Source organism: Macaca nemestrina, chromosome 4, assembly GCF_043159975.1.
Source record: "Macaca nemestrina isolate mMacNem1 chromosome 4, mMacNem.hap1, whole genome shotgun sequence".
Lineage (NCBI taxonomy): Eukaryota > Metazoa > Chordata > Mammalia > Primates > Cercopithecidae > Macaca > Macaca nemestrina.
This window is the reverse complement of record NC_092128.1, coordinates 107,061,420-107,081,281: the sequence shown is the minus strand read 5'-3', so window position 1 is coordinate 107,081,281 and position 19,862 is coordinate 107,061,420. Positions and strand designations below refer to the sequence as shown.

Genomic DNA, 19,862 nt, shown 5'->3' with positions numbered 1-19,862 from the left:
AAAGTGAGACCCTGTCTCAAAAAAAAAGATGTTTACATTTAGATAATCTGGGTGAAGGCATGTACAAATCCTTTGTTCTACTTTTGTTCTACTTTTGCAACTTTTTGAAATCATTTCAAAATGAAAATTTTGAAATATTTTTTTAAAAGCCACAGAAAAGAGTGTTGTAAAGAAGCAAAGAAGGCACCTTTGTCAAGCTCAAGCAGGCACTCAGTAAATATCTGGTGAGCCCAACTACTTGGTTGAGTATTTGGTTTCAACCCAAAACCTTGAGAGGATGATGACAAAAGTTATTTATAACAAAACAATGAGGACATTTCTGTTTGCAGAGCCTTGACACAGTGTGGTGACAGCAACAGAGACAGATTCTGGTACCAATTTTTGAGATGCTTCATCTAAAAAGGCAAATGCTTATAGATATACTCAATGCCTAGAGCATCAAAACCTGCTGTTTCTCCTAAGGACAAAATGCATCTCCAAGATATAGTGTTTAATCACTAGAAACTTTTAAAAGAGAAAAAATTCAATGTGACATACCTTATATAGAGAGAAACAAATCACTCTTTTGTGACTCATGTATTTATTATTTATTATTCCCATTTTTAATACTTTCAAGGTCTTGAAATTTAAAGTTTCATTAAATAATGGAGGCATTCTGATTCAAATGGGACTATTTCTTAGGACTTACTCATGCAACTCTTCCTGGCTTATTGTTTCATGCAAACCATCTAGATAGGAGCAGGGCATGCATGACAGTGACTGTAATGTGAAGAGTGTGTGCTTTTGATCCATCTGTTTTGTCAAGATTTTTATCCTGCACTGCTTGAAACAGCACAACTACAGAGGAAAAATTCAGAAGCAAATGCCTTACACGTTTTTAATGTCATTGGCAATGGCTAGGACTCCTGAAGTCCTAGCGGGATGTCCTTTCAACAGATATCTTTTGTTTAGGGCTTGAGATAAAGGACATCATGGAAAGTTATCTGCTGCTTGTATTGATAGCTTGAGTGAGCTGTCATTTCTATCAGCTCCAAAGCATCCCGGGATGAGCCTTTTACCTCTGGTATTCTCTTTCACTTTCCTTCTGCTCATTTTCCACTTGACTTTGCCCCACCACTCCCCTCCTCTCTTTTCTCTCCAATATTGCAATAGGTGCTAGAAATAGAAAGATGAGAAAGACAAAGTCCCCGCCTTCAAGGAGATCATCACCAAATGGGAAACAAAGACAAAAAGGAAATCACTGTGTTTCTGGTGAAAGGGCAGTGAAATAAAGGCAAGTTGAGGCCTCTGGATGTAAGAAGCACTTAACTCTGTCTGTAGAAGTAGGGGAAGACTTTACATATGAGTTAAAATTTGAGCTGAGAGCCCTGAAGAAATAAATAGGAATTCAAAAACGACAGGGAGATGGTGACTCAGAGCTGGGAGGCTCTGAGGGGTAAACATCTTTGAAGAAGAGGGAGAGAGAAGTTGGACATGGCTGAAAGATATTTGTGGGGTTATGTCAGGCTTTGAGGCTGGAGGCAGATCACAGCTACTGTGGAAAGGCTATTATTATACATCCTTTTAAAAATCTATGTTTTAGAGAATCATTTAGCTGAAATTCAGAGCCACACTTGTGAATCTGAAGGCATTTACAGTAGTAGAAACACTATCAGAAACTGCCACAACAAATTGTTAAGTGCCTACTATTTTGAGCTCAAGGTCAATATAGTAGTCTCAATGTTTCTGCTTATTGCAAGCAAATATTTTTAGAGAAGAGAAAGAATTTAAATTTCTCATGATGGATTTTTTTAATGGATTGTACAAATCATTCTCCTGAAAATACCTCTAAATCATAAAAATAAAAGCAAAATCTGCAATGTTTAAAATTCTAATTCATGTTCAAAAATGTTAATAGATACATTTTAGGTCATAGTATGACACAGTATTTTTCAAGAACTTTTCATACTCTTTTTAACAGATTCTGGTTTCTGGTTTCAAGTACAATGGAGTAAACATATCCCACCCTGTCTCTCCTGCTGAAAATAGCTATAAAACCTGAACAGAGTGTATGGAATAGCTGGAGCACTCTGGAAAGTAAATAGCAGGACAAGTGAAGAAGAAAACCAGAATTAGGACCATCGCCAAATGAACAATTAGATTAGCATTATGCTATCCTCTGGCGTCTTCCAACCTGGACTCAAGGCAGCCCAAAACCCAGAAGCAGCACAGAGAGGTCACTTCTAGAAGAAACCTTCTAGTTCTCACTCTAGACATGAGAAAGTGGTCTCCTGGCAGTAACAGCAGAAATAGTGGGAACATACAGTTGCCTAGAATTCCAAGGAGATTGGAGGGAGACTGCCTCTCCACTGGAATAGTTGTGGTCCCAGAAAGGTGGGGCCTTTTTTTTGCAGGGGGGCATGGAGTTTCACTCTTGTTGCCCAGGCTGGAGTGCAGTGGCATGATCTCGGCTCACTGCAACCTCTGCCTTCTCGTTTCAAGTGATTCTCCCGCCTCAGCCTCCTGAGTAGGTGGGATTACAGGCACCTGCCACCACGCCTGGCTAATTTTTGTATTTTTAGTACAGATGGAGTTTCACCATGTGGGCCAGGCTGGTCTGAAACTCCTGACTTCGTGATCCACCTGCCTCGGCCTCCCAAAGTGCTGGGATTACAGGCATGAGCTACTGCGTCTGACCTGCCTTTTTTCTTATTCTGTTCTCCCATCACTTGGGGTCACCATGAGTGAATTTTTAGGAAGAGCACAGCAGAGCAGAGCACTAAAGCCCCGACTTTCTGGCTACAGGACCAAATTGTGGAGTCCAGGGAACCAGAGAGTACTCGAGAGATCATGGGAAGGGAGGATCTTTGGAAAGCAACTCCGTAAAGGTGTTTCTGAATATGCATTTATGGAGGGATAACCAATGCTGGGATTATGTGAAACATTTCTCTTCTTTCAATGCCCTGCACCCTATTTAAAAGAAACTCGATGAATCAGAGTTCAGACTTTGAAGGCCTGTATGGACCCTTTTCTTCTCGTCACTGGAGACAGGTGGGCTCTCCATTTGGACCATCTTGACAAATACATAAAATGCTTCTATTCCAAGGTCAAACCTCTTTCATTTCATCAAACTATGATCGCAGGGATCAGAATATGGAATTCTTAAGGGTACAGTGCCAGTTCTTTAAATGTTTGCCTTACTTTGCCACATCCCAGAGGCTAGGAGTTATCTATCTTTTCTTGCTGCAGTCAGCATTTTCTCTAATGATAGCAGCATGGCAAGCAACTGGGGAGAAGTCTATGTACAGGGGAAGAAAGACAATAGAGACAGGGAAGGAGAGAGACACAAATGTCGATGAGTCTGGCAAAAGGACAACAGAACAGAAAAAAGGAAAGTAAGAAGAAAGTGTGACATGGGAATTATATAAACTAATTACATAATCTCAAAAAACAGGTTTCGAAAGGAAATAGAAATAGTGGAAGGCGCAAGAACTTCGGAACAAAGAGAATTCTCGGCTCCTAGTGTGGATACCTACTATAGAAAATAGACACTTGAGTAAAGAAGAACAGACAAGTCCTCACTCCTTGGGTGGCTGTTTGTGATTGCTTTGTAAAAATTTACCACGGCCAGTTGCCATTGGTCTCCCATCTTCGTCCTGAGTGACAAAGGGACCCAGGGATGTGGGCACAGGAGGGGATGCTCATGTGGTATGTCACAACAGGCTTTCATTTTCATTTTTCCCAAGCTCTGTGGGTGCTCTGCACCTCAAATTCCCACCTGTACCCTAGATAATGAAGAAAATTATTGCTCTGACCTAGTCCTTTAATTATTTTTTTCCCCACTCATGGCTTGAGCTTTCATTAGTTTTCATTTCTCATTAAGAGAAAAATCAAAGAATGAGAATTAAACATCTCCCGATCTATTATCTCACCGAAAATAAGAAGCTAAGAGTCATGGCACTGGAACTGAATGAAGGGCCCAGCTGATGCATGTGCCACCGCAAGATCCACACAGTGCATGGGGGCTGTGCTCCTTCTCTTCTGTCCTCTGGAGGACAACAGGGAGCACTCACTCCCAGAAAGACTGGAGCCCCTGTACTGAGGACTCAGTGTTATGAGAGCTGGCACCTTCCCTGAGTAGAGATAATAGGCCTCAAATCACACTGGCTTTTCCTTTTTTCGAGCATTGGGGTTGGATTTTCACTAATCTCTTAAAATTGTTGTCTGGGCGTGGTGGCTCATGCCTATAATCCCAGCACTTTGGGAGGCCAAGGCAGGTGGATAGCCTGAGGTTAGGAGCTCGGGACCAGCCTGGGAAACATGATGAAACCCTATCTCTACTAAAAATACAAAAATTAGCTGGGCATGGTGGTGGGTGCTGGTAATCCAAGCTACATGGGAGGCTGAGGCAGGAGAATACCTTGAACCTGGGAGGTGGAGGTTGCAGTGAGCCAAGACCGCACCAATGCACTCCAGCCTGGGGGATAGAGTGAGACTCCATCTCAAAAAAAAAAAAAAAGAAAGAAAGAAAGAAAGAAATGTTCCCAGTGCTCAATTATGTGTCTACCCTCATAGATACTATTTGGAAGGTATTGAGGCTGTGTCCAGCTCATCTGTTAATCCCTGCTTTACGGCAGGCACATGCCAGTGCTCAAGAAATGGATGGAGTAGGTAAAGGAGCAAATGCACACTGAAATGGACTGATTACTCCGAATTTGTATGGCTATGTGCATTTTAATAATTCCTAGGCAGCACACCCCTTCAGAAGTGAAACAAGAAAAGGATGCCCACTCTCATCACTCCTATTCAGCATAGTACTGTAAGTCCTTGCCAGAGCAATCAGGCAAAAGAAAGATATAAAAAGCATCCAAATAAGGAACGAGGAAGTCAAACAATCTCTCGTCACTACAATGTGGTTCTACACCTAGAAAACCCTAAAGACTGCACTAAAAGGCTCCTGGAACTGATAAACAACTTTAGCAAAGTTTCAGGATACAAAATCAATGTACAAAAATCAGTGAAATGTCTATACTTCTATAACGTTCAAGCTGAGAGCCAAATCAAGAACATAATCCCATTTACAACATCCCAAGAAAATAAGATACCTGGGAATACATCTAACCAAGGAGGCCAAAGACCTCTACAAGGAGAACTAAAAAACGTCGCTGAAAGAAATCATGAATGACACAAGACAAATGGAGAAATATTCCATGCTCATGAATTGGAAGAATCAATATTGTTAAAATGGCCATACTGCCCAAAGCAATCTACAGATTCAATGCTATTCTTAACAAGTTACCAATATCATTTTTCACAAAACTAGAAAAAACCTATTCTAAAATTCATATGGAACAAAAAAAAAAAAAAAGCCTGAATAGCCAAAGCAATACTAAGCAAAAAGACCAAAGCTACAGGCATCACATTACCCAACTTCAAACTATACTATAAGGCTACAGTGACCAAAATGCATGGACTGGTACAAAAACAGACACGTAGACCAATGGAATAGAATAGAGAGCCCAGAAATAAGATGGCACACCTACAGACATCTGATCATCAATGAAGTCAACAAAAATAGGCCCCTGTTCAATAAATGATGCGGGATAGCTGACAAGTCACAGGCAGAAGAATAAAATTGGACTCCTATCTTTTACCATATACAAAAATTACTCAAATGGATTAAAGAATTAAATGTAAGAGCTTAAGTATAAGAATCCTAGAAGAAAACCTAGAAAACACCATTCTAGACATTGATCTTGGGAAAAAAATTATGACTAAGTCTTCAAAAGCAATTGCAACAAAAACAAAAATTGATAAGTGGGACCTAATTAAAGAGCTTCTGGACAGCAAAAGAAACCATCAACAGAGTAAACAGACAACCTACAAAATATTCACAAACGATGCATGCAACCAAGGTCTAATATCCAGAATCTATAAGGAATTTAAACAATTGAACAAGCAAAAACCAAATAACCCCATTAAAAAAAATGGGTAAAAGACATGAACAGATACTTCTCAAAAGAAGACATATAAGCAGCCAACAAGAATATGAAAAAGACTCAACATCACTAATCATCAGAGAAATGCAAATCAAAACCACAATGAAATACCATCTCACACCAGTCAGAATGGCTATGATTACAAAGTCAGAAAACAACAGATGCTGACAAGGCTGCAGAGAAAAGGAAATGTTTATACACTATTGTTGGGAATGTAAATTGGTTCAGCCACTGCGGAAAGCAGTTGGAGATTTCCCAAAGAACTTTGAGAACTACCATTTGACCCAGCAATCCAATTACTGGGTGTATATCCGAAAGAAAATCACTTATTCTACCAAAAGGGCATATGTACCCATTGTTCATCACAACACTATTCACAATAGCAAAGACATGGAATCAACCTAGGGGCCCATAACAGTGGACTGAATAAGGAAAATGTGGTGTATATATACCGTGGAATACTATGCAACCATAAAAAGAACTAAATCATGTCATCGCCAGCAACATGGAGGCAGCTGGAGGCCATTATCCTAAGTGAATTAATGCAGAAACAGAAAACCAAATACCATATGTTCTCACTTACAAGTAGGAGCTAAACAATGGATACTCATGGGCATAAAAATGGCAAGAACAGGCACAAGACTACTAGAGGTGGGGAGGGAAGGAGGGGGCAAAGGTTGAAAACGACAGTCAGAACGGCGATTATTAAAAAGTCAAGAAACAGATGCTGGCGAGCTTGTGGAGAAATAGGAATGCTTATACCCTGTTCGTGGGAATGTAAATTAGTTCAACCATTGTGGAGGACAGTGTGGCGATTCCTCAAAGATTTAGGACCAGAAGTACCATTTGACCCAGCAATCCCATTATGGTTATATACCCAAGGGGATATAAATCATTCTGTTATAAAGATACATGCATGTGTATGTTCATTGTAGCACTATTCATGGTAGCAAAGACATGAAATCAACCCAAATACCCATTGATGATAGACTGGATAAAGAAAATGTGGTACACATACACCATGGAATACCACGCAACCATAAAAAGGAACGAGATCATGTTCTTTTCAGGGACATGGAGGGAGCTGGAAACCATCATCCTTAGCAAACTAACACGGGAACAGAAAACCAAACACCATATATTCTCACTTATAAGTGGCAGCTGAACAATGAGAACACATGGACACAGGAAGGGGAACAACACATGCTGCGGCCTGTCGGGGGAGTGCCAGGGTGGGGAGAGCATTAGGAGAAATAGCTAATGCATGCTGGGCTTAATACCTAGGTGATGGCTTGACAGGTGCAGCAAACCACCGTGGCACATATTTACCTATGTAACAAACCTGCACATCCTGCACATGTATCCTGCAACTTAAAATAAAATAAAAAATAAAGAAAATTACCTATTGGGTCTGCTATGCTCAGTACCTGGGTGATGGGATCAATTGTCCCCCAAACCTCAGCATTACACAATATACCCAGGTAACAAACCTGCACATGTACCCCTGAATCAAAAATAAAAGTTGAAATCAAAATAATAATAATGATTCCTTGCCTCACTACAAAAAAGAAAGAAGATGACATAGCCATTTCTGAAAAAAATTAAACGTAGTATTCCAATACAGCCCAGCACTTTCAGTTAGGTATACCATATGCCCAAAACACTTGAAAGCAGGGACTATCCATAGCAGCATTATTCACAGCAACCAAAAAGGTGGAAATAACCCAAATGGCCATCAACGAATGAATGGATAAACAAAATGTGTTATGAATGAAGCTTGAGGACGTTATGCTGAGTAAAATAAACCAGACCCAAAAGGACAAGTATGACTTGAGCCATCTACATGAGGTGCCTAAACAGTTAAATGCAAAAGGGCAGAAAGTAGAAGGGTGGTTATCAGGGGCTGGAGGGGGGAGTCAGTGGAAAGTTATTCTTTATTGCATTTTGAGTTTTGGTTTGGAATGATGGAAAAGTTCTGGAGATGGGTGGTGATGATGGTTGCACAACAATGTAAATGAACTGAATGCCACTGAATTGTACACTCAAGAGGGGTTAAAAGATGAAATGAGGCCAGATGCGGTGGCTCACGCCTGTAATCCCAACACTTTGGAAGGCCAAGGCAGGCAGATCACTAGGTCAGGAGTTCGAGACCAGCCTGACCAACATGGTGAAACCTCATCTCTACTAAAAATACAAAAATTAGCCAAGCATGGTGGCACATGCCTGTAATCCCAGCTACTCAAGAGGCTGAGACAGGAGAATTGCTTGAACCCAGGAGGTGGAGGTTGCAGTGAGCCGAGATCACACCACTGCACTCCAGCCTGGGCAACAGAGCGAGATTTTGTCACAAAAAAAAATATATATATATATATAACCATAATAAAATGGAAATAAAGCAATATTTATTTAATGTACTAACATTCCTGAATCAGCCAAGAGAACATCAGTGCTGCCTGTACAGCTTGCCACTAGCTGTATGTGAAAAAGAGGCAATCATTGCATTGCTACACAGCTTCAGTGAGACACAGGCCAGCACACCCTTCATGGCTGCACACTGCCCTTTTTCCCACATGGAACTGGAGGAACACGCCTGGGTCTGCGGTAAAATGCACTTATCCCCAAGCTTCCAAGGCTGGAAGTTATAGGAGAATCTTCCTACAGAAAGGGGCAACAGGATGGTGTTTCTCTAACTCATCCACTGAGTTGCAACACCCACCTGAGAATTACTTGCTTATTTCTAGCAGATCTGTCTCTTGGGGACAAAAAGACAGTACATTAGTTTGGGTTCACTCTTTCTCAACTACAGCCTAGAGGAGCACTGTCCACAGGAAGCCAGAGTTCAGCATGGCAGACGGAAGGAACTGGTTCGAACTGAAGTTCTTCAAATGAGTACCTGTGTGGCTTTGGGCAAGCCACTTAAGTGGGCATCAATTTCCTCGTTTAAAAGTGGGAATACGACAGTACCTACTTCACACAATTGTACCACAGCTTAAATGAGCTGTAAAAGTGTAACAGCACCTAGAATAAAATAAGTATTCAACAAATATGATTTTCTTTTTTTTTGAGGCAAGTCTCTCTCTGTCGCCCAGGCTGGAGTGGAGTGGCACGATCTCAGCTCACTGCAACGTCCACCAACCAGGTTCAAGCAGTTCTTCTGCCTTAGCCTCCAGAGTAGCTGGGATTACAGGTGCACGCCACCATGCCTGACTAATTTTTTTGTATTTGTAGTAGAGACGAGGTTTTGCCATGTTGGCCAGGCTGGTCTTGAACTGGTCTTGAACTCCTGACCTCAAGCGATCCGCCTGCCTCGGCTTCCCAAAGTGCTGGGATTACAGGTGTGAGCCACCATGCCTGGTCTGGATTTTCATATAAGAGATATGTTACAGGTGGTAACGGGATGGGGCAGGATGGTCTTGTATATCGTTACAAGAGTTGAAATATATCAACTCTACAATCTGAACCTTGTGTTGGCCAGACAGCCTGCGGGAGCCTCGGGAGTGTGCAGGAATAATAGGAGGAGATTAAATGGGGCTCTCCAAGGAGGTGGGTAATTCTTGTAACATTCTTTGCATTTTCCTCTAATTCTTCAACTCATTCTTTAATATTTTCGGTAGTTTGTGTGTTTGGTAGTAGATATATACTTTTTTCTCACATCTACTAGAAGATTTACTCATGTATGCTTAGGAAATGTCTGAAGACCCATGAATCCAAAGAAATTTTGGTTTTGTAAATAAACAGAAAAGCCCTTAAGGAGAGTTCCAGGATTAAACACTACAGAAGCTTATTGGAAGCAAATTGTTGCCATCAATGTGTTGGTCAGAACAACCTTTGACCAAACAGTAATGCTGCTTTCATGAGTTCAGTCAATCAGACTCCCATACTGATAGTGTGAAATTGAACTCACTAACTTTAATTGTTTTCTTAATTTTAATTATTCAGGTGCATCTTCCCGAAACTTGAAAAAATTTATAGAAAGGTAAGTGGAAGATAAAAAGTTGTTTTTAATTTGGTTCCTCATTTTGAATAAGGAATGAAAACTCTGTTATTACCCCAAAATCATTTTTACTGAGCATAAATAGCTTGTTAGTCACTATCCAAACTCTAGGATATCACTCCTTGGGCCAGTGAGCATAGAAAGTGATTAATTTGCATATGTCCTCAAAGAAGGGTGATAAAAATGCATACAAAGTTGGTAAAACTTAGGTCTGACAGACAAAAGGATGATGTCATATTCCTGCTTTATGAATGAGAAAACATTTTTTGTGCTTCTTTGGGGCTTGAAATTCAGAAACAAGGCTCGAGTTGTCCTGACTGGAGCCTCAAGAAGGCTTTGCCTTTTCAAAGTTGACTATGGGTCCACGGCTGCCAGGATATCCTAAGAACATGGACATAAGTAACCCAATAACTCACCTGTGCTTATTGATGCAATTGCTGTGAAAGATGCCAAGAAGATAGTATTGTGTCTATTTACCCAGGACCTCAATCCATTCTTTTCAGTTTTATGCATTTATGTGGCCTTTCTCTAATAGGCAAGTGGGACAATGATTATAGAGAATAAATGGGAAGTGGGAATGGTGGTTGGCTGTACTAGAATGAAAGAAAAATAGCAAAAAGGTTGCCAAGAGGGTGGTCATACCAAGATTTTCAAAGGCCCAGCCTGTGTCACTGGCTACATAGCTAGGTTTCCAAGTATCTGACATTCAGATTCCATCTATGCCTTCTCAGCTTGTCTAGAAACAAGATGTTGGACTATCCTGCCATCGTTATATATGCCATGATTGGAAATGATGTCTGCAATGGGTGAGTTATTGAGAAAAAGTATTTTCAAGATTCTTTGACTCTGGGCTCTTCCCCACCCTCTCCTCACCAACTCCACTCCATTATAGCAGCCTGCTGTTCAGCGGAATTTCTCTATCTTAGAAGCACGGCTGGGCGCAGGGGCTCACACCTGTAATCCCAGCACTTTGGGAGGCCAAGGTGGGCAGATCACCTGAGGTCAGGAGTTTGAGACCAGCCTGGCCAACATGGTGAAACCTTGTCTCTACTAAAAATACAAAAATTAGCTGGGCGTGGTGGTGTGTGCCTATAATCCCAGCTACATGAGAGGCTGAGGCAGCAGAATCACTTGAACCCAGCAGACAGAGGTTGCCGTGAGCCGAGATCATGCCACTGCACTCCAGCCTAAGTGATGGAGCAAGACTCTATCTTAAAAAAAAAAGCAAGTCCTAGACACATGTGAAATCAACGTTACCAATCTGTGACGCTGAAAGCTTCTTTTGAAAATATCTGCTCCATTAATTATCAACTCTGATGTAACAACAAATGGGTGCATCCTGATCAGTTATATAACAAGAAATGTGCTACTACTGACTGAGAACCCAAGATTGGGAATTGTGATTTTTTAAATAAAATAAGGCAGAAGCACAGCTACCCCATAAGAACGTCGATCTCACTCATATTCTGATCTACTTTACTTCCTCTTGTGGAAGAGACAGCTTAGACGCACAGACCTACAGCATTTGCAAAGGAACTGCGGATAACTCATGGCCAATCCTATTTATGCCCATGGCCCATAGCAAGAAGGTAATTTTGCTAAACTGCTGATATTGGTAGTGACTTCAAAATGGTGAATTCCTTAGTTCCTATATAACATTTGGGGAGGTTTCTCAAAATCTGTGTACACCCCTAAGAATATGATGCATGTATGAATGCCATCTGTCCTGTGATTATGGCCAAAAAAAAAAAAAAAATGGTGAGACAGGATTTAGAGCAACTCCCCAGTAGCAATAGCCACCCACTCACTATTTTAGGAAACAGGAAAGTAAGGCCAAAAGAAGTTCATGATTTGCCCGAGGCAACAGGGTTGATTAATGGCAGAGCTGGACTCCACCCCAACTGTGCTAGAAGTGGGCCATCCTGCTCACTCCCCTGTTTGCTTTCCTGTATTTCACTTGCCGCGCTTTCCAAGCCTGTGCTGAAAACAAAACTCAATGGTATTAAAGTGTGTTTGCCCGTACAGATAAAATTCAGATGGCAAAGGAGATGCAGACATAATCAGTGAAGTGCGTTCAGGGGAGGAGATGCCATAATGATCCAGAGACTCTGATATGCCAGATGTCACCTTGGTGCCCTTAGGCTGGTTTGCTGCTGGCCCCAGAACCCCAAGTTGGCCAAGGCTACGTGCTTGGCACCAAAGTCTGTGAAGAGCCACCTGGGACTTTCCAGTAAACAGCAAACACCCTTTAAGAACTGCCATAAACCAAGAGGTACATCACTCTATATCATTCCATCCTCCCAGCAGCCCTAAGAGGCAAGGATGATTGTCCCATTTTACAGATGAGGAAACGGATTTGGCAAGGATAAGGAACTTGCCTGTTCTGGTATCGAACGTCAAAGCTGGGAGCCAAACCAGGTTATCTAACCAAATTCCATTCCCTGTCTGTAGTTCACACTGTCTTATTTCCTCTTTGACTCACTCACTTTTTTAAGTATATGGTGAGCACCACGATGTGCCAAGCACTGTGCCAGGCTCTAGGATATGGATATGATGGCAAAGAAGCCACAGCCCCTGACATCAAGGAGCTAATGGAAGGAGAAACACCATGCTTCAGGCTCTAGCTGCCATCATGAAACAGAACAAGGCTATGGTCAGATCAGTCATTGCTCCCCCAGCCCCCAGAGCGTGTCCTTCCAGAGAGGAACAGAGAGCAAACTGACTATACTGAATAAAGAACATGTGCAGAAAGAGACTCTGGCTCCAAAAGCCAAAATTCCTGAAACTGTACTTTTCCAGCAAAACCTGCTTACCCAGACCCCTCCAGCCCAGTCCTACTTTTCCTTTCCCAAAGAGCTAAAGGGCAGGCAGACATCAGCCAGAGACCTGTGCCAGCCTCTCCCCTGCTGGGGATCTGGGTAGAGAAGCAGCAAGCATTTGGGTGAAAGAACAGAGTTGGCAGTATGGGATGTCCCTGTGGTGCCCACTTTGTGATGTCCTGTGGAGGGGTTAAAAAAATAAAGACAGATGGCAACTATACCTCCCCATCTGCCAGAACGTCAAGGTGGAGTAGATTTCCCAAAATGAGCAAAGGGATTTTATAAAAAGCTCAAGCAGCAAGGAGTTACATAATAAGTCTGTCCTGGAACAAGTTTTAGGATATTTGCTTGACTTTTTTCTTTTCTTTTTCTATGACAATGCCAGCTCTTACTGAAGTGACACATTTTTGTGCTTTTTTCTCAATTCTCTAAACTCATCTAGTTACTCAACAAATACTGGTTAAATGAATGAGGGTCATGATTGGAAGATAGCTTTTAGCATCAGGAAGTCAAAAAGAAAGATCACGTAGAGAACCCGGCTTTCTCATTGTAACCCTGCTCAATTAGATTTAGGCTAACTCAGCTTCCTTTGCGCTTTTGCGATCACTGCCCTTGAGGGCTATGTAATGTGAATGATATGAAAGGAGAAACATTCCTGAAAACAAGGCAAATGTTGGGGAGCTACAGCAGCAGAACCTTGGGGTGACAGAGGCAGTAGTGGGAAACGGGAATGGCCTCAGAACGTCCAATCATAAAGGCCAGTGACAACCCTTTGCCAACATCCCAGTGCAGCATCCCTGAAATGAACATGGTAATTGCTGGAAATTCCATAGAATTATACAAGCATCTAGCACTAGCCCCATAAATGGATATAGTTTCATTTGTTACAGTGGACAATCATAGGACAGATGGCACTCATACAAGCATCATATTCTTAGGAGTATACACAGAAAGTATAAATTATACATTTTCATCTTATGGAGAGAGCCAGGACCACCCACACAGGGTGTCTGTGCCTGTCTGCCCCCAACTGTTGTTTTTCTTCAACGCCAGTGCTTCAGGTTATGCCCTGGGCAGTTGACCAGCACTGCATTAAGAGGAAGCCAGCTGAGGCACTGATAGGTCACAGGCCCTAAGGAGCCTGGACTAGTGAGAAACCATCCATGCTATTTATTCAGATGATAGAAAAGCCAGCAGGGAAGGGAATGGAAAGAGCTCCTGCTGCTCAGAGGAATTCTCTCTCCCAGACTCCTCAGTGAGAGACATAGGTAGCAAAGGGAATGATAAGGAGGTTCCAACCAGCCAGCATGTTCCAGGCCACGCCCACTTTTAAGGGACGTTTAATGTATCTCTATGCATGGGGTAATATGGGAGGCCTCATCCCATTCCCAGTCTGTATCGAGATGCCCCTTCTCCCCAGCTACTCAGGAGGCTAAAGTGGGAGGATAGTTTGAGCCCAGGAGTTCAACCCTGCAGTGAACTATGATCATACCACCGCCCTCCAGCCTGGGTGATAGAGCAAGACCCTGTCTCTATTTAAAAAAAAAAAAAAGATATCTCTTCAAGGGGATTGGATGAGAGCCCAACAATGTGATTGTAACTGGCTGGCATGAAGAAAAGGTCTAACTCTCTTACCTGGGTGTTTCAAAAACACAAATGCTAGCTGTGAGTAAGGTGTGAGCACTTGACCACTACAGTGACCTGGGCTTTAGCTGTGGCTCCAGGAAACTGGTTTTCTGTGCATACTGATCAGTTTCTTCCTTGAGAAGGGACACCTCTCTCTGGCACCGGCCAGGTGAAATCTGGCTGGCTTACCTGCCAGGGTAATGAAATGATCAGGCTTATTTTGCCTGATCAGACACAATTCATTAGGGCAGGACAGGCTTCAGAGTCACACTCAGGAGTGAGGGTGTTCATCTGTTCCAAGCCTGGCCATGTGCTCCTGACATGTGTGAGAGCATGTCAGTGAGCACAAATTTCTCTCTCATTATTTTCCCCAGTGTGGCCACTGTGCCCCAGGCTGGTTTTCACATCTTCTTTGTTAGCTGAGCACTCTCGATCTCTCACCTATCCATCTGAGTGTCTGGGGTGAGCTCGCTGGTGTGTGAGAAGGGGCGCTGGGACCCTGGGGTGGGCAGACAAATCCAAGGTGGCAGGTGCCTGGGACACCTGGGTTGAAAGGGTTAGATACCTTCAGCCCAGCCTATTCGTCCTTTGGCAGACACCAGAGAGACGAGACCTAGGAGATAGTTCTCAACCACTAGGGTTCTTTGGTCTCCAGAATACTAGCACAAAGTCTCCCCCAAACATCACCAGAGGAGAAAGAGTACACAGATCAAAATGGCATTAAAAACTTTTCAGTGAGCCGGGCGCAGTGGCTCATGCCTGTAATCCCAGCACTTTGGGAGGCTGAGGCAGGCAGATCACGAGGCCAAAAGATTGAAACCATCCTGGTCAACATGGTGAAACTCTGTATCTACTAAAAATAGAAAAATTAGCTGGGTGTAGTGGTGTGCACCTGTAGTCCCACCTACTCGGGAGGCTGGGGCAGGAGAATCACTTGAACCTGGGAGGCAGAGGTTGCAGTGAGCCGAGATTGCGCCACTGCACTCCAGCCTGGGTGACAGAGTGAGACTCCATCTCAAAAAAAAAAAAAAAAGAAAAGAAAAGAAAAAAGAAAGGAAAACTTTTCAGGGACAGAAGTCAAAAGGCACCTTCTATGGCATCTGGAAGGGGTGATCACCCCATGAGTCACATAGACTCCCTTGCCCTTACCTGAGCTGAGAGTTGGTTGATTTTGCTATGCAAATTAAAAGTAAATTCTATAGTTGTACAAGGTGGAACAAAGGTAACTGGAGAATGTTTCATTAGCAACACCAAGGCTTCCATTTTTATTTCACTTAGCAACTAGCCATGTTGATTATGCTTGCTTAATTTGTGGGTGCCCTTTCATAAGTACAAATTAGCTCAGATTCTTCATTTAGCATCAGGGTTGTGCCTCTAACCAAAAAAATAATTATTTAATGGGGATTTGGGAAGACTTTGTCCATCTTAACTCATCTTGCCCTTATGTGGTTGGAGAACATTAGCTCAGCATAATTGCTTTGTGCCAAAGCGTGGCTGTATCAGCAGAAAAAAAAAAAAAAAAAAAAAAAAGTGTGGCAAGACAAAAGTGAATTGGCAGTGTGTGCCAGCTTTACCAATGACAGAAGAAAGGCTATAGATACCCGATTTGCCTTTCATTTCACCCTTGTTGTCACACTTCAAACACACAGTGAATACAGAACCTGAGTACTTTGGGCAGGTTCTTCAGTGCTGCTTCTATGCATATAGGAATCAAGTCAAAGCCCCTCCCACGCTTCTGCTCTAGTAGGTAGGCAACCTAGTCGCAAATTGCTGTAGCTGCTTTTTATCAGGCTAGGAAGATTTTTATTTTTAAAATAGTGTAATTTTTTCCTGACAATGGAAAACATGAATTTAGCATGCAGTTCTACACCCTGAGAGTTTGTAAAATTAGACGTCTTTTTTTCTCCCCCCTTAGGAGACTCTAGCGATCCATTACATAGTTTAGAAGCACATACACCAACCACAACTGCCACCCTACTGGCTACCCCCACAGCACCAGAAGTATTGTTGTAGTCAGCAATACTTTTTAGCCATCTTTCTATATTAATACATACAAATTACTTCTTTTTTTTTATTCAGGTGAAATTCACATAATGTAAGACTAACCATTCTAAAGCAAAAATTCAGGGGCATTCCCAGTTCACAGTGTTGTGCAACCAATGATATCTAGTTATCTGATTCTTCTTAACAGCTATATAGAGTTCTATTGCACAGGTGTACCCTAATTTATGTATTCAGGCTTCTGTCTTTTTCCAGTTACACACTACACCAAGCAGTATTGCAGTATTTGTATGCACATTTTTGCACATTTGTGGAAATGTTACTATAGGATAACTTCTCGAAAGTGAAATTCCAAGGTCAAAAGTTAAGCCAACTTCAAATTTGGATATATTTTGAAAAACTGACCTCCAAAAAGGCAGTGCCGATATTCATTTATGAGCTCCCTTAAAAGTGAGAATTATGGATCCCTGGGGGCTCCTTTCTGTCCCCTCTTTCCATATCACTTATGCCCCGGGCCCAGCCTCTGAGTGATGGACTTATTTTATCTGGTTCACAATCTGTCTTAAGTTCCCTAGAGCTGCCATAACAAAGTACCAAAACTGGATGACTCAAAACGCAGACATGTATTTCATCACAGTTCTGGATGCTGAAAGTCCAAGATCAAGGTGTCCACGGGGCTATGCTCCCTCTGAAAGCTCCAGGGAAAACTCCTTCCTTTTGTCTTTCTGCTTCTGGTGGCTCCCAGCGATCCTCAGCACTCTTTGACTCGTGACAGCTGTAACCCCAGTGTCTGATTCTGTCTTCACAAGGCCTTCCTCCTGGTGTGGTTCTGTGTGTCCTCTCCTCTTCTTATAAGGATTCAGTCATTGAATTTAAGGCCCACACTAATCCAACATGACCTCATCTTAACTAATGACAACCATAAAGACCCTATTTTCAAGTAATGTCACATTCTCAGGGACACTATTTAACCCACTATAGGATCACTGGGGAAACTGGAGTTTTAAGTATGCAAAAGAGAAAGTAACACTGTAGCATTGTTCCATTTAGGGAAAAGACAGGGAGTTAGAGCCTAAAGAGTGGATGAAAACCCTAGAAAATTCTGTATTCTACTCCCGAGTTAATGCAGCTTAGGATCCTAATCCAAATTTGATGTGTTCCTGAAGGTGTGTCCAAAAGTCAGTTGTACAAAGAAATGAACAATAATAAACATATACTAATGCCAAAAATACTTTAGCACCCTTTGCCTTTTAAACGTAGATTTCTTAAATAATTTCAACTTTTATTTTAGATTCGGGGGTACATGTGCCCATTTGTTGCACGGATATAGTGTATGATGCTGAGGTTTGGAGTACAAATGACCTCATCACCCAGGTGGTGAGCATAGCACCCAATTAAACATAACTTTAAATCAACCAATGGGTGCAATTTTAACATAACTTCAAATGATGTCTTTGCAGTATTTTGTACATTCCTTACTTCTTTTCCAAACCAAATGAAAATAAGTAAGTCAGCTTAAATTCAATAAATGTCTGATTGAGGGCAAAGATTCATCACTTTCAGCTCACTTAGGAGCTTCACCTCTGTCTGACATGCTTTGATTTTAGGACTGTGTCTCTCATAATTACTTTCAGCACTTTCTTTTTTTATTTTACTAACTTTTATGAAATAAGAAAATATAATTTAAAAAATCAAATACCCTCTAGAGAGCACAAGCACTACTATATAAAGACAACAATGCAGGCTGGAATTGATGGTTGGAAATGTTGTTGCAGGGTATAGCCTGGAATAGAAATCCATCAGGAAATGCATGCAAGTCCAAATCCAGCATAGAAACTGAAGAATAAAAAGCAAGCTATAGTGTGGACATATAACTTGGTCAGTAAGATTCTGTTTCCTAACTGTGATACATTTGAAAAGTTTTAAAGACCAAATTACAGACCTCAAAGTGTCAAATAAATCATAAGCAATACCAGACCCCTTTCATTTCAACACTGTGTAAGTCAGGCCAGTGAGTTTTTGCTACAGGAACAAAGGAACAAACGGCCCCTAAAATCTTAGTAGCATAAAGCAACAAATGTTTACGTCTCTCTCATACTACTTGTCCATCAGAGATCACCATGGGACTCTGTTCTGAGACTCAGATTGGTGAAGCAGCTATCTAGAACATTGTCTATACCCATGCAAAGAAAAAGAGCATTCTAAAAGGTGTCTCATCACCAAATATCACACATGTCACTTCAGCTCACCACTCATTGGTTAGAAATAGTCACATAGTCCACTCAACCACAAGGAAGTCAATAAGTCCAGTCTGACTATGTGCCAGAAAGGTGGAAATCCAGAAATATTTTACAAATAGCTCCAATTACCACCACATTCTCTCTCTCTCTCTCTCTCTCTCTCTCTCTCTCTCTCTCTCTCTGTGTGTGTGTGTGTGTGTGTGTGTGTGAGGCATCTTGTATTTGCGTGCAACTTGCATGCATCTATCCTTACAATCAACCAATATATTTTCTATTTATTCCACCAACAGGAAGAGTGACCCAGTCCCAGCCATGACCACTCCTGAGAAACTCTACTCCAACGTCATGCAGACTCTGAAGCATCTAAATTCTCACCTGCCCGATGGCAGCCATGTTATTTTATATGGCTTACCAGATGGAACCTTTCTCTGGGATAATTTGCACAACAGATATCATCCTCTCGGTATCAGTTTGAAGATTCTTTTACTCTTTAATAACATCAATGTATATACAGTTCAATGTATATATGGTTCAAACCATATAGAAATGTGCCTAAAATGCCATTATGGAACATGGGTCAGAGCTCCCATGTGCAGTATCTAAAGGTCATTATCCAGAGGTGAGCAGAATCAGATCCAAAGGCAGAAAGGGCAGAAGTAATTCACGAAGAATTAGGACACATCGAAAGGTAAGCGCTCAAACCAGGAAATTCCTCTAACAGAAGGTGAAATGTAAAATGAGCTGAGGAAGCCCAAACAGGAGACAAAGACAGGGATTTCTCTGAACCTCAGTGGTAAGTGCCTCCTGGTGGCCTGTTAGAATTCTCTAGAGCACGGTCCTCCAGCCTGCTCGTTTCCTGCTTCTACTCTCTCTTGGGGTCCTTAGCTCTGAAAGGCTTTAAAATGTTCCCGGAGCTTTCTAATGGCAACTCAAATATTCTTGATACTATACAAATAACATAAAAGTGCTAGTAATTCACATTAGGAAGTGTGATCCTTAACCCTGTCAGATAGATGTTTTCATCAACCACAATCATTTCATTTTATAGATGAAAAAACCAACGCTCAGAGAGGTTAGGTAGCTTGCCAAATATCACAGAGTTCACTGCATATGTTGTAGCAGGGCTCTGCTTTCTGTATTTCAGAGGAGAATGTACTGTTCTAGGCACAGGGTAACCAGCAGAAAACACAATAGTCCTAAGTCC

At 41.9% G+C, this 19,862-nt stretch overlaps 1 protein-coding gene across 2 annotated transcripts in view; it reads left to right on the top strand.

Annotated features, from left to right (window-relative positions):
* LOC105475872 (acyloxyacyl hydrolase) overlaps positions 1 to 19,862 on the top strand; it is a 206,135-nt gene that overhangs the window by 151,205 nt on the left and 35,068 nt on the right. For both annotated transcript variants that reach the window (XM_071095041.1, XM_011731433.2), the window contains exons 14-16: positions 9,918 to 9,954; positions 10,704 to 10,778; positions 18,949 to 19,121. In XM_071095041.1, the coding sequence (XP_070951142.1) occupies positions 9,918 to 9,954; positions 10,704 to 10,778; positions 18,949 to 19,121 (285 nt within the window). The remainder of the gene's footprint in view (positions 1 to 9,917; positions 9,955 to 10,703; positions 10,779 to 18,948; positions 19,122 to 19,862) is intronic.